Source organism: Salvelinus fontinalis, chromosome 13 (assembly GCF_029448725.1).
Source record: "Salvelinus fontinalis isolate EN_2023a chromosome 13, ASM2944872v1, whole genome shotgun sequence".
Taxonomy (NCBI): Eukaryota; Metazoa; Chordata; class Actinopteri; order Salmoniformes; family Salmonidae; genus Salvelinus; species Salvelinus fontinalis.
In genome coordinates, this window is record NC_074677.1 from 729062 (window position 1) to 744007 (window position 14946).

The following is a 14946-nucleotide window of genomic DNA, read 5'->3' on the forward strand; positions in this document are numbered from 1 at the left end:
TTACACTGCTGCTACTCTCTGATTATTATATGTACATAGTCACTTTAACTCTACCTACATGTACATATTAACGTTACCTCAATTACCTCGACTAACCGGTGCCCCCCATTGACTCGATACCGGAACCCCCTGTATATAGCCTCATTATTGTATTTTTTTTTGCTTTAGTTTATTTATAAAATATTTTCTTAAAACTGCATTGTTGTTTAAGGGCTTGTAAGTAAGCATTTCACGGTAAGGTCTGTTGTATTCGGGGCATGTGACTGCCGTTAATCCTCATCGAAGAAGAACTGTAATCCCATCTAGTCAAAACCCTTGACAGGATGTTATAAAACTTCCGGCTTTTAAATTTAAAAAAATTAGGCGGGCCGTATGACGTATTTCCTGCATTGTCTGCGACTGTCTGTTGCCAACCCGCTCAAGTTCGAAAAAACATGTCGGGGAGAAAAGCACTTCGCAAAGAGTCAAACGTGACATTTGAAGTCACCGTCGACGGTGGAGCTTATGCTGACTCGACCGTCATTAAGGACAACTCTAAACAAGGGCTGTTAGGAGAAGACGACGATAGCGACCCACCGGTCGTCTTTCTCTGCGGGAGTTGCAAGTTGCCAGTCGGTGACTCGCTGTCTTGGGCTGGGAGTGAAGACGAACAAAGTCAAATACTGCTCAAACGTAAGTTGCTCGCTGACTCTGTCCTAACTAGCTAACTACATTTTAGACTTGGATAGTGTGATAGCCTTGGTTGTGTCAGAATGGAATTCAATACTAGGGTGTCTTGTCACTCATTGTCGTGTTTGTTTTGACAATGAGCAAAAGGAATTGAAAAGTCCCTCGCTGCAACCGCTGTAGACGGGCCCGCCAGGTTTTCTTTTGCGGAGGCTTTCCAGATGGGCGAAGCGACGTTCAAATTGTATTTGTCATCTGCGCCGAATACAACCAGTGTAGACTTTAGCGTGAAATACTTACTAACAGTGGGAGTCCTTTCTCAACAAGGCAGAGTTAAAGCTGCAAAATGCAGACATCGCTCCGTCCGACATTTCCTAGTTAGTACAATTCTAATAGTTTGGCTAATTTCAGTTCGTGACAAAGGATAGTGTGTAGAGAATAATTTGTACCTTAACCACTGTGAAATATATTTTCCTTTATCCAAAAGAATGTTTTTTTAGCCGTTTTGAAACTGGTGTACAAAAGTAAAAGATGCAAAAACGAAAGCTAATCACGGGAAGCATAGAAATAGTGCGCATAGAACCGATCTATCGCTTCTTAGACTTGCTTTTAATAACACATCTGTAATTCTTTTTTTTAATGTGAATTTGTTCTGGTCTCCTTAAAGAAAAGTGACTTTGCAGATAGACATTCCATGAATAGAACTGACATAATTCGTTAGAATCAGAGAGTTATGTTTGTTCTACATAAAATATTTTTGGACCCCCAAGAATGATGTCGGACAAGCCGGGCTGTGTTCAGCAGGAGGAAGGACAAAAAGGTTTGTGCAACTTTCAGATAGAAATGTATTTATTAAGAATCCTCGTTAGCTGCTGCTGCGCAAGGAACATTGTCCGATGTTGAGATGTCTGTTACTTGAACTCTGTGAAGCATTTATTTGGGCTGCAATTTCTGAGGCTGGTAACTCGAATGAATTTATCCTCTGCAGCAGAGGTAACTCTGGGTCTTCCTTTCCTGTGGCGGTCCTCATCAGAGCCAGTTTCATCATAGGGCTTGATGGTTTTTGTGACTGCACTTGTAGAAACTTTCAAAGTAATTTACATTTTCAGGATTAACTGACTTTCATGTCAAAATGTTGTCCGTTCTCCCGCTGAACGCAGCCCGGCATCATCGGATCCTACTCATGTGAAGGTAGCCACAACAGTGGAATTTGCAGTTTCCTTTAAAATAAAAGTCCCTCCACTTTGATTTGTCACATGTGCAGAATACAACGGGTGTGGACTTAAGCATCAAATGCTTGCTTACGAGCCCTTCCCAAGGATGCAACGTTAAAGAGAAATATTAACACATAGAATACACAAGAATGGAGCTATATACAGGGAGTACCAGATTAATACAACTAGTGAATTTATGCCATATTTGGACTAAGTCCTGCTAAACACGGTTAGAATGTTACATAATTTAAAATTACTATAATTTGTTTGACAAACAAACAACTGTTAATCCCACAGTGGATGTATTAGACTGTAATTGCATTGGGGGAATACTTAGTGCCTTTTGAAAGTATTCAGACCCCTTGACTTTTTCCACATTTTGTTACTTTACAGCCTTAATTTAAAATATATTTAAATAAAATATACTCAGCAATCTACACACACTACCCCATAAGGACAAAGTGAAAACAGGTTTTTAGAAATGTTTGCAAATGTATTATAAATTAACAACAGATACCTTATTTACATAAGTCTTATACTCGAAATTGAGCTCAGGTAAATCCTGTTTCCATTGATCATCCTTGATGTTTTTATAAGTTGGAGTCCACCTGTGGTAAATTCAATTGATTGGACATGATTTGGAAATGCACGCAACTGTCTATATAAGGTCCCACAGTTGACAATGCATGTCAGAGTAAAAACCAAGCCATAATGTTGAAGGAATTGTCCGTGGAGATCCGAGACAGGATTGTGTCGAGGCACAGATCTGGGGAAGGATACCAAAACATTTCTGGAGCATTGAAGGTCCCCAAGTACACAGTGGTTTCCATCATTCTTAAATAGAAGAAGCTTGGAACCACCAAGTCTCTTCCTAGAGCTGGACGCCCGGCCAAACTGAGCAGTCAGGGGAGAAGAGCCTTGGTCAGGGAGGTGACCAAGAACCTGATGGTCACGCTGACAGACATCCGGAGTTCATCTGTGGAGATGGTTGTCCTTGGAAGACTCTCCCATCTCTGCAGCACTCCACCAATCAGGCCTTTATGGTAGTGGCCAGACGGAAACCACTCCTCAGTAAAAGGCACATGACAGCCCACTTGGAGTTTACCAAAAGGCACCTAAAGACTCTCAGACCAAGAGAAACAAGATTCTTTGGTCTGATGAAACCAAGATTTAACTCTGGCCTGAATGCCAAGTGTCACGTCTGGAGGAAACCTGGCACCATCGATACAGTGAAGCATGGTGGTGGCAGCATCATGCTGTGGGGATGTATTTCAGCGGCAGGGACTGGGAGACCAGTCACGATCGATGGAAAGATGAACGGAGCAAAGTACAGAGAGATCCTTGATGAAAACCTGCTCCAGAGCGCTCAGGACCTCAGACTGGTGGCGAAGGTTCACCTTCCAACAGGACAACAACCCTAAGCACATAGCTAAAACAATGCAAGCATGGCTTCGGGCCAAGTCTCTGAATGTCCTTGAGTGCCCCAGCCAGAGCCTGGAACCCAATCGAACATCTCTGGAGCGACCTGAAAATAGCTGTGCAGCGACGCTCCCCATCCAACCTGACAGAGCTTGAGAGGATCTGCAGAGAAGAATGAGAGACACTCCACAAATACAGGTGTGCCAAGCTTGTAGCATCATACCCAAGAAAATTTGACGTAATCGCTGCCAAATGTGCTTCAACAAAGTACTGAGTAAAGGGTCTGAAAATTTATGGTAATGTGATATTTACATTTTTATAAATGAACAAAATTCTAAACCTGTTTTTGCTTTGTCATTATTGGGTATTGAGCGAGGGTAAAGCTAGTTACTCACATTTTGGTACAAGGGTGTAACCTAATGTTAAATGTGGAAAAAGTCAAGAGCTCTGAATACTTATGTAAGTAAGGTATTTCTGTTTATTTTTTATACGTGTGTTTAAATGTATAAGAACCTGATTTTGCTTATTCATTATGGGGTATTGTGTGTAGAGTGATGAGGAAAAACATATATTTATTCCATTTTAGAATAAAATTATAACGTAACATAAATGTGGAATAAGTCAAGAGGTCTGAATAGTTTAAGGCACTGTTTATGAACCATACAGCCTTAACCCATTTCATGTGTAAAATCCATAGGTATCAGCCTGCTCAGTAACACCCGCAGAACACTATGTAGAGTTTACACAAATACTATTATTATTATTAATATTAGTGTTTTAGTGCTGTTGCAGGTCTCTGAAACAACTGTGAAATTAGACACATTAGCTCTGAATTTTTCATTACACGTAATACATTGACTGGTGAGCTAATGCAGTGGGTTTAATCTAGTTGGTGACCCCTGCCCTACTCAGTGGGTTAGTTTATCTAGTTGGTGATCCCCGCCCTACTCAGTGGGTTAGTTAATCTAGTTGGTGACCCCTGCCCTATGCAGTGGGTTAGTTAATCTAGTTGGTGATCCCTACCCTATGCAGTGGGTTAGTTAATCCAGTTGGTGACCCCTGACCTATGCATTGGGTTAGTTAATCCAGTTGGTGACCCCTGACCTATGCATTGGGTTAGTTAATCCAGTTGGTGACCCCTGACCTATGCATTGGGTTAGTTAATCCAGTTGGTGACCCCTGACCTATGCATTGGGTTAGTTAATCCAGTTGGTGACCCCTGACCTATGCATTGGGTTAGTTAATCCAGTTGGTGACCCCTGACCTATGCATTGGGTTAGTTAATCCAGTTGGTGACCCCTGACCTACGCAGTGTATGTTAATTGACACTATAGTCTCGCACGTAAAGTTCGACTCGGTTTTGGGATTTCAGTTGAATCATTTATAAAAAACGTATTTACAGTGATACTTTGTATGCCACCCTGTTCCATGTGCCACAGCGAGGGGTACTTGATGGCATTGGAAAGATAACAAACACATCTTCGATCAGGCTTATGTCTAAAGGACAAGACACTGTCTCTGAGGACAAGACACGGTGTCTCTGAGGACAAGACACGGTGTCTCTGAGGACAAGACACGGTGTCTCTGAGGACAAGACACGGTGTCTCTGAGGACAGGACACGGTGTCTCTGAGGACAGGACACGGTGTCTCGGAGGACAGGACACGGTGTCTCGGAGGACAGGACACGGTGTCTCGGAGGACAGGACACGGTGTCTCGGAGGACAGGACACGGTGTCTCGGAGGACAGGACAGATTGATTTCCAATCACTTAGCTACCTAATTTGATAATGTTCCCCAATTTCCCAAAGAGACTGAACAATTCCCTCTGTTTTTTTGTTTTTTTTTGCAGGTGTCAGTGACAATGTTTTGATTGGTAAAGAAACTCACATCTCCGGTACCCGTAAGAAGGATCTAGGCTGGTAAGTCAGAGAGTGTATGTGTGTCTGTCTAGCCGCTAATAACCTCTGCCAAATTCCTCAATGTTTACCTTCATGGTCAACGACAGAAGGTTCTTATTGAATCGATTCTATATTAACCCAGAAGTAAAATCTGGTGTAATTTGCTCAGCTGTGTGATTAACTTCTGTGTTCATACGTGTTAGAAAGGGAGTCTCCACCCTCGCAAAAGGAAACTCTCAACCAAAGCCCTTCGCCCTTCCAATCCATGTGGGCGCACGCCAAGCACTCGAGGAAACTCAGTTTGCACTCGAGGAAACTCAGTTTGCCCAATCCTGCTCGTGCAAATAACCAGTGATTAAAATGTTTTAAATAAAAGAACGTAACTAATGCTGCACGTTATCTCACACGTTCCATTCAGTCCCTGCAGATTCTTCGGTCTATATGCAGATTCGTCGGTCTATATGCAGATTCTTCGGTCTATATGCAGATTCTTCGGTCTATATGCAGATTCTTCGGTCTATATGCAGATTCTTCGGTCTATATGCAGATTCTTCGGTCTATATGCAGATTCGTCGGTCTATATGCAGATTCTTCGGTCTATATGCAGATTCTTCGGTCTATATGCAGATTCTTCGGTCTATATGCAGATTCTTCGGTCTATATGCAGATTCTTCGGTCTATATGCAGATTCTGCCCACATGAGATTACTATTCATCCAATGATGTCATGTGATGTCATGTGATGCACGCAAAAAGAGAAGTACTCAATCTGTACTCAAAGTAATGTTACAAAAATGTATTTAACTCAATTTTTATTAAAAGTAGCCCTCCCAAAAAACGACTGAAGAGAAGGTATGCTAGGGAAAAGTACTAGCTGTGTCACATTGTGATGGACTATAGGGTTAGAATGGTGGAACCCGCTCCCGTGAGGGTTAGAATGGTGGAACCCGCTCCCGCGGGGGTTAGAATGGTGGAACCCGCTCCCGTGAGGGTTAGAATGGTGGAACCCGCTCCCGCGAGGGTTAGAATGGTGGAACCCGCTCCCGTGAGGGTTAGAATGGTGGAACCCGCTCCCGTGAGGGTTAGAATGGTGGAACCCGCTCCCGTGAGGGTTAGAATGGTGGAACCCGCTCCCGTGAGGGTTAGAATGGTGGAACCCGCTCCCGTGAGGGTTAGAATGGTGGAACCCGCTCCCGTGAGGGTTAGAATGGTGGAACCCGCTCCCGTGAGGGTTAGAATGGTGGAACCCGCTCCCGTGAGGGTTAGAATGGTGGAACCCGCTCCCGCGAGGGTTAGAATGGTGGAACCCGCTCCCGCGAGGGTTAGAATGGTGGAACCCGCTCCCGCGAGGGTTAGAATGGTGGAACCCGCTCCCGCGAGGGTTAGAATGGTGGAACCCGCTCCCGCGGGGGTTAGAATGGTGGAACCCGCTCCCGCGGGGGTTAGAATGGTGGAACCCGCTCCCGCGGGGGTTAGAATGGTGGAACCCGCTCCCGCGGGGGTTAGAATGGTGGAACCCGCTCCCGCGGGGGTTAGAATGGTGGAACCCGCTCCCGCGGGGGTTAGAATGGTGGAACCCGCTCCCGCGGGGGTTAGAATGGTGGAACCCGCTCCCGCGGGGGTTAGAATGGTGGAACCCGCTCCCGTGGGGGTTAGAATGGTGGAACCCGCTCCCGTGAGGGTTAGAATGGTGGAACCCGCTCCCGTGAGGGTTAGAATGGTGGAACCCGCTCCCGTGAGGGTTAGAATGGTGGAACCCGCTCCCGTGAGGGTTAGAATGGTGGAACCCGCTCCCGTGAGGGTTAGAATGGTGGAACCCGCTCCCGTGAGGGTTAGAATGGTGGAACCCGCTCCCGTGAGGGTTAGAATGGTGGAACCCGCTCCCGTGAGGGTTAGAATGGTGGAACCCGCTCCCGTGAGGGTTAGAATGGTGGAACCCGCTCCCGTGAGGGTTAGAATGGTGGAACCCGCTCCCGTGAGGGTTAGAATGGTGGAACCCGCTCCCGTGGGGGTTAGAATGGTGGAACCCGCTCCCGCGGGGGTTAGAATGGTGGAACCCGCTCCCGTGAGGGTTAGAATGGTGGAACCCGCTCCCGTGAGGGTTAGACACTAGTTCCTTGCCAGCTACAGTACTATACTAGGCTACCGACTGCTCCAGGGGGGAAAATTCCCCCTCAGTATCCTAACCTGAACCATTAATGGGAGGAAACGTATAATTGGCCCAAGATCAGTGTCTAGGACCAACTTCCACCTAAACCCTGGATGTATTCATTAGTCGCACACCATTTACTCTTAACGCTCTGCAGCTTGACCTAAAAGTTGAGTTCTGTTAACTTCTCTGAGATGTGGGACGCTAACGTCCCACTTGGCCAAAAGCCAGTAAAAATGCAGAACGCCAAATTTAAAATAAATTGCTAAAAATCAAACTTTTATGAAATCACACATGCAATACACCAAATTAAAGCTACACTTGTGAATCCAGCCAACATGTCAGATTTCAAATAGGCTTTTCGGCGAAAGCAAACGATGCTATTATCTGAGGATAGCACCATAGTAAACAAAGAGAGAGAAGCATATTTCAACCCTGCAGGCGCGACACAAAACGCAGAAATAAAAATATAATTCATGCCTTATCTTTGACGAGCTTCTGTTGTTGGCACTCCAATATGTCCCATAAACATCACAAATGGTCCTTTTGTTCGATTAATTCTTTCGATATCCAAAATGTCAATTTATTTGGCACGTTTGATCCAGAAAAACACCGATTCCAACTTGTGCAACGTGACTACAAAATATCTCAATAGTTACCTGTAAACTTAGCCAAAACATTTCAAACTACTTTTGTAATACAACTTTAGGTATTTTTTTAACGTAAATAACCGATTAAAATTGAAGACGGGATGATCTGTGTTCAATACAGGATTAAAACAATCTGTAGAGGCGCATGACCAGAAAGCTAGCTAACAGTACACTTCAAGTTACCCTCCTTCTGGATGGCCGTACTTCTTCATTACACAAAGGAAAAAACCTCCAATTGCTAAAGACTGTTGACATCCAGTGGAAGCGGTAGGAACTGCAAGAAGGTCCCTTAGAAATCTGGATTCCCAATGAAATCTCATAAAGAGTGACCACAAAACAAAATCTGAATGGTTTGTCCTCGGGGTTTCGCCTGCTAAATAAGTTCTGTTATACTCACAGACATGATTCAAACAGTTTGAGACTTCAGAGTGTTTTCTATTCAAATCTATTAATAATATACCTATCTTATCTTCTGGAGATGAGTAGCTTGCACTTGAATTTGGGTATGCTTTTCATCCAAATGTGAAAATGCTGCCCCCTATCCTAGAGAAGTTAATAAGGCTAGGCATCCCCCTAGCGGGACACCTTCCAGTGAAATAATCATAAATTATGGATATTAAACATGTAGGTACATACAAGTGTCTTATATCGGTTGAAAGCTTAAATTCTTGTTAATCTAACTGCACTGTCTGATTTACAATAGCTATTACAACTAAAGCATGCCATGCGATTGTTTGAGGACGGCGCCACACATCAAAATATTTTTCCAACGACACAGGTTTCATAAATTCACAACAGGTGATTTTAAATATTCACTTTTGAAAATCTTCCTCTGATTTGTCATCCAAAGGGTCCCAGCTATAACATGTAGTGTTTTGTTAGATAATATCCTTATTTATATCCCAAAAAGTCAGTTTAGTTGGCGCCATCGATTTGAGTAATCCACTCGTTCAACATCCAGAGAAAGGAAATCCGAAAATCTACCGCTAAACTTTGTTTCAACAAGTCAAAATACACTGCTCAAAAAAATAAAGGGAACACTTAAACAACACAATGTAACTCCAAGTCAATCACACTTCTGTGGACAGGACACATCAGGACCTGCTAAATGAACTAGTGTAGCTCACAGCCATATGGCATAGCCAGATCAGGACCTGCTAAATGAACTAGTGTAGCCCACAGCCATATGGTATTGCCACATCAGGACCTGCTAAATGAACTAGTGTAGCCCACAGCCATATGGTATTGCCACATCAGGACCTGCTAAATGAACTAGTGTAGCCCACAGCCAGATCAGGACCTGCTAAATGAACTAGTGTAGCCCACAGCCATATGGTATTGCCACATCAGGACCTGCTAAATGAACTAGTGTAGCCCACAGCCAGATCAGGACCTGCTAAATGAACTAGTGTAGCCCACAGCCAGATCAGGACCTGCTAAATGAACTAGTGTCGCCCCACAGCCAGATCAGGACCTGCTAAATGAGCTAGTGTAGCCCACAGCCAGATCAGGACCTGCTAAATGAACTAGTGTAGCCCCACAGCCATATGGACTAGCCACATCAGGACCTGCTAAATGAACTAGTGTCGCCCCACAGCCAGATCAGGACCTGCTAAATGAGCTAGTGTAGCCCACAGCCAGATCAGGACCTGCTAAATGAGCTAGTGTAGCCCACAGCCAGATCAGGACCTGCTAAATGAACTAGTGTCGCCCCACAGCCAGATCAGGACCTGCTAAATGAGCTAGTGTAGCCCCACAGCCATATGGACTAGCCACATCAGGACCTGCTAAATGAACTAGTGTAGCCCACAGCCACATGGCATAGCCACATCAGGACCTGCTAAATGAACTAGTGTACCCCACAGTCATATGGAATAGTAGCCACATCAGGACCTGCTAAATGAACTAGTGTAGCCCACAGCCACATGGCATAGCCACATCAGGGCCTGCTAAATGAACTAGTGTACCCCACAGCCATATGGACTAGTAGCCACATCAGGGCCTGCTAAATGAACTAGTGTAGCCCCACAGCCATATGGCATAGCCAGATCAGGACCTGCTAAATGAACTAGTGCAGCCCCACAGCCATATGGCATAGCCACATCAGGACCTGCTAAATGAACTAGTGTAGCCCACAGCCAGATCAGGACCTGCTAAATGAACTAGTGTAGCCCACAGCCACATCAGGGCCTAACATAAGGACAACTCAGAGTATGCTATTCTGGTCTTCTGAAATAGATTACGTTTTCATCCTATCATGTTTCTTTAGACCTGTCTAACGTACATAATGGATTTGTGTGGACTATATTACATGGATTTAGTAGACTTCTTAAAATGTAGATGTTCCACAGGTCTGCATCAGTGGGCTGTGGGCTGTGTGGAAGACAGGAAATGCTAAATGTGTTTATGTTAATTAACGGTCAATTGCCCGAGGGACCAACTGATTAACTTGACAATCACCGGCTGATGAAATTGTGACAGCCCTGCCCCTACCTACTGACCTGTTGTTATTCCCCCTGTTACAGCCTGATAGTCCACCTGACCTGTTGTTATTCCCCTGTTACAGCCTGATAGTCCACCTGTTGTTATTCCCCTTGTTACAGCCTGATAGTCCACCTGTTGTTATTCCCCTGTTACAGCCTGATAGTCCACCTGTTGTTATTCCCCCTGTTACAGCCTGATAGTCCACCTGTTGTTATTCCCCCTGTTACAGCCTGATAGTCCACCTGTTGTTATTCCCCTGTTACAGCCTGATAGTCCACCTGTTGTTATTCCCCTGTTACAGCCTGATAGTCCACCTGTTGTTATTCCCCCTGTTACAGCCTGATAGTCCACCTGTTGTTATTCCCCTGTTACAGCCTGATAGTCCACCTGTTGTTATTCCCCTGTTACAGCCTGATAGTCCACCTGTTGTTATTCCCCCTGTTACAGCCTGATAGTCCACCTGTTGTTATTCCCCTGTTACAGCCTGATAGTCCATCTGACCTGTTGTTATTCCTCCTGTTACAGCCTGATAGTCCACCTGTTGTTATTCCCCTTGTTACAGCCTGATAGTCCACCTGTTGTTATTCCCCTGTTACAGCCTGATAGTCCACCTGTTGTTATTCCCCCTGTTACAGCCTGATAGTCCACCTGTTGTTATTCCCCCTGTTACAGCCTGATAGTCCACCTGTTGTTATTCCCCTGTTACAGCCTGATAGTCCACCTGTTGTTATTCCCCTGTTACAGCCTGATAGTCCACCTGTTGTTATTCCCCCTGTTACAGCCTGATAGTCCACCTGTTGTTATTCCCCTGTTACAGCCTGATAGTCCACCTGTTGTTATTCCCCTGTTACAGCCTGATAGTCCACCTGTTGTTATTCCCCCTGTTACAGCCTGATAGTCCACCTGTTGTTATTCCCCTGTTACAGCCTGATAGTCCATCTGACCTGTTGTTATTCCTCCTGTTACAGCCTGATAGTCCACCTGTTGTTATTCCCCCTGTTACAGCCTGATAGTCCACCTGTTGTTATTCCCCCTGTTACAGCCTGATAGTCCACCTGTTGTTATTCCCCTGTTACAGCCTGATAGTCCATCTAACCTGTTGTTATTCCTCCTGTTACAGCCTGATAGTCCACCTGTTGTTATTCCCCTGTTACAGCCTGATAGTCCACCTGTTGTTATTCCCCCTGTTACAGCCTGATAGTCCACCTGTTGTTATTCCTCCTGTTACAGCCTGATAGTCCACCTGTTGTTATTCCCCCTGTTACAGCCTGATAGTCCACCTGTTGTTATTCCCCTGTTACAGCCTGATAGTCCACCTGACCTGTTGTTATTCCCCCTGTTACAGCCTGATAGTCCACCTGTTGTTATCCCCCTGTTACAGCCTGATAGTCCACCTGTTGTTATTCCCCCTGTTACAGCCTGATAGTCCACCTGTTGTTATTCCCCCTGTTACAGCCTGATAGTCCACCTGTTGTTATTCCCCCTGTTACAGCCTGATAGTCCACCTGACCTGTTGTTATTCCTCCTGTTACAGCCTGATAGTCCACCTGTTGTTATTCCCCCTGTTACAGCCTGATAGTCCACCTGTTGTTATTCCCCCTGTTACAGCCTGATAGTCCACCTGACCTGTTGTTATTCCCCTGTTACAGCCTGATAGTCCACCTGTTGTTATTCCCCCTGTTACAGCCTGATAGTCCACCTGTTGTTATTCCCCTGTTACAGCCTGATAGTCCACCTGTTGTTATTCCCCCTGTTACAGCCTGATAGTCCACCTGTTGTTATTCCCCCTGTTACAGCCTGATAGTCCACCTGTTGTTATTCCCCCTGTTACAGCCTGATAGTCCACCTGTTGTTATTCCCCCTGTTACAGCCTGATAGTCCACCTGTTGTTATTCCCCCTGTTACAGCCTGATAGTCCACCTGTTGTTATTCCCCCTGTTACAGCCTGATAGTCCACCTGTTGTTATTCCCCCTGTTACAGCCTGATAGTCCACCTGTTGTTATTCCCCCTGTTACAGCCTGATAGTCCACCTGTTGTTATTCCCCCTGTTACAGCCTGATAGTCCACCTGTTGTTATTCCCCCTGTTACAGCCTGATAGTCCACCTGACCTGTTGTTATTCCCCCTGTTACAGCCTGATAGTCCACCTGTTGTTATTCCCCTGTTACAGCCTGATAGTCCACCTGTTGTTATTCCCCCTGTTACAGCCTGATAGTCCACCTGTTGTTATTCCCCCTGTTACAGCCTGATAGTCCACCTGACCTGTTGTTATTCCTCCTGTTACAGCCTGATAGTCCACCTGTTGTTATTCCCCCTGTTACAGCCTGATAGTCCACCTGTTGTTATTCCCCCTGTTACAGCCTGATAGTCCACCTGACCTGTTGTTATTCCCCTGTTACAGCCTGATAGTCCACCTGTTGTTATTCCCCCTGTTACAGCCTGATAGTCCACCTGTTGTTATTCCCCTGTTACAGCCTGATAGTCCACCTGTTGTTATTCCCCCTGTTACAGCCTGATAGTCCACCTGTTGTTATTCCTCCTGTTACAGCCTGATAGTCCACCTGTTGTTATTCCCCCTGTTACAGCCTGATAGTCCACCTGTTGTTATTCCCCTGTTACAGCCTGATAGTCCACCTGACCTGTTGTTATTCCCCCTGTTACAGCCTGATAGTCCACCTGTTGTTATCCCCCTGTTACAGCCTGATAGTCCACCTGTTGTTATTCCCCCTGTTACAGCCTGATAGTCCACCTGTTGTTATTCCCCCTGTTACAGCCTGATAGTCCACCTGTTGTTATTCCCCCTGTTACAGCCTGATAGTCCACCTGACCTGTTGTTATTCCTCCTGTTACAGCCTGATAGTCCACCTGTTGTTATTCCCCCTGTTACAGCCTGATAGTCCACCTGTTGTTATTCCCCCTGTTACAGCCTGATAGTCCACCTGACCTGTTGTTATTCCCCTGTTACAGCCTGATAGTCCACCTGTTGTTATTCCCCCTGTTACAGCCTGATAGTCCACCTGTTGTTATTCCCCTGTTACAGCCTGATAGTCCACCTGTTGTTATTCCCCCTGTTACAGCCTGATAGTCCACCTGTTGTTATTCCCCCTGTTACAGCCTGATAGTCCACCTGTTGTTATTCCCCCTGTTACAGCCTGATAGTCCACCTGACCTGTTGTTATTCCCCCTGTTACAGCCTGATAGTCCACCTGTTGTTATTCCCCCTGTTACAGCCTGATAGTCCACCTGTTGTTATTCCCCTGTTACAGCCTGATAGTCCACCTGTTGTTATTCCCCCTGTTACAGCCTGATAGTCCACCTGTTGTTATTCCCCTGTTACAGCCTGATAGTCCACCTGTTGTTATTCCCCCTGTTACAGCCTGATAGTCCACCTGTTGTTATTCCCCTGTTACAGCCTGATAGTCCACCTGTTGTTATTCCCCCTGTTACAGCCTGATAGTCCACCTGTTGTTATTCCCCCTGTTACAGCCTGATAGTCCACCTGTTGTTATTCCCCCTGTTACAGCCTGATAGTCCACCTGTTGTTATTCCCCCTGTTACAGCCTCTTCCTCACTCCCTTCTCTCCTCTCTTCCTCACTCCCTTCTCTCCTCTCTTCCTCACTCCCTTCTCTCCTCTCTTCCTCACTCCCTTCTCTCCTCTCTTCCTCACTCCCTTCTCTCCTCTCTTCCTCACTCCCTTCTCTCCTCTCTTCCTCACTCCCTTCTCTCCTCTCTTCCTCACTCCCTTCTCTCCTCTCTTCCTCACTCCCTTCTCTCCTCTCTTCCTCACTCCCTTCTCTCCTCTCTTCCTCACTCCCTTCTCTCCTCTCTTCCTCACTCCCTTCTCTCCTCTCTTCCTCACTCCCTTCTCTCCTCTCTTCCTCACTCCCTTCTCTCCTCTCTTCCTCACTCCCTTCTCTCCTCTCTTCCTCACTCCCTTCTCTCCTCTCTTCCTCACTCCCTTCTCTCCTCTCTTCCTCACTCCCTTCTCTCCTCTCTTCCTCACTCCCTTCTCTCCTCTCTTCCTCACTCCCTTCTCTCCTCTCTTCCTCACTCCCTTCTCTCCTCTCTTCCTCACTCCCTTCTCTCCTCTCTTCCTCACTCCCTTCTCTCCTCTCTTCCTCACTCCCTTCTCTCCTCTCTTCCTCACTCCCTTCTCTCCTCTCTTCCTCACTCCCTTCTCTCCTCTCTTCCTCACTCCCTTCTCTCCTCTCTTCCTCACTCCCTCCCTTCTCTCCTCTCTTCCTCACTCCCTCCCTTCTCTCCTCTCTTCCTCACTCCCTCCCTTCTCTCCTCTCTTCCTCACTCCCTCCCTTCTCTCCTCTCTTCCTCACTCCCTCCCTTCTCTCCTCTCTTCCTCACTCCCTCCCTTCTCTCCTCTCTTCCTCACTCACTCCCTTCTCTCCTCTCTTCCTCACTCACTCCCTTCTCTCCTCTCTTCCTCACTCACTCCCTTCTCTCCTCTCTT

At 46.0% G+C, this 14946-nt stretch overlaps 1 protein-coding gene across 4 annotated transcripts in view; it reads left to right on the plus strand.

Moving 5' to 3' along the window:
* The first annotated feature begins 369 nt into the window (after positions 1 to 369).
* mis18a (MIS18 kinetochore protein A) overlaps positions 370 to 14946 on the plus strand; it is a 42898-nt gene continuing 28321 nt past the window's right edge. For all 4 annotated transcript variants that reach the window (XM_055941368.1, XM_055941367.1, XM_055941369.1 and 1 more), the window contains exons 1-2: positions 370 to 672; positions 5150 to 5219. In XM_055941368.1, coding sequence (XP_055797343.1) covers positions 435 to 672; positions 5150 to 5219 — 308 coding nt within the window. In that variant the 5' untranslated portion in view covers positions 370 to 434. The remainder of the gene's footprint in view (positions 673 to 5149; positions 5220 to 14946) is intronic.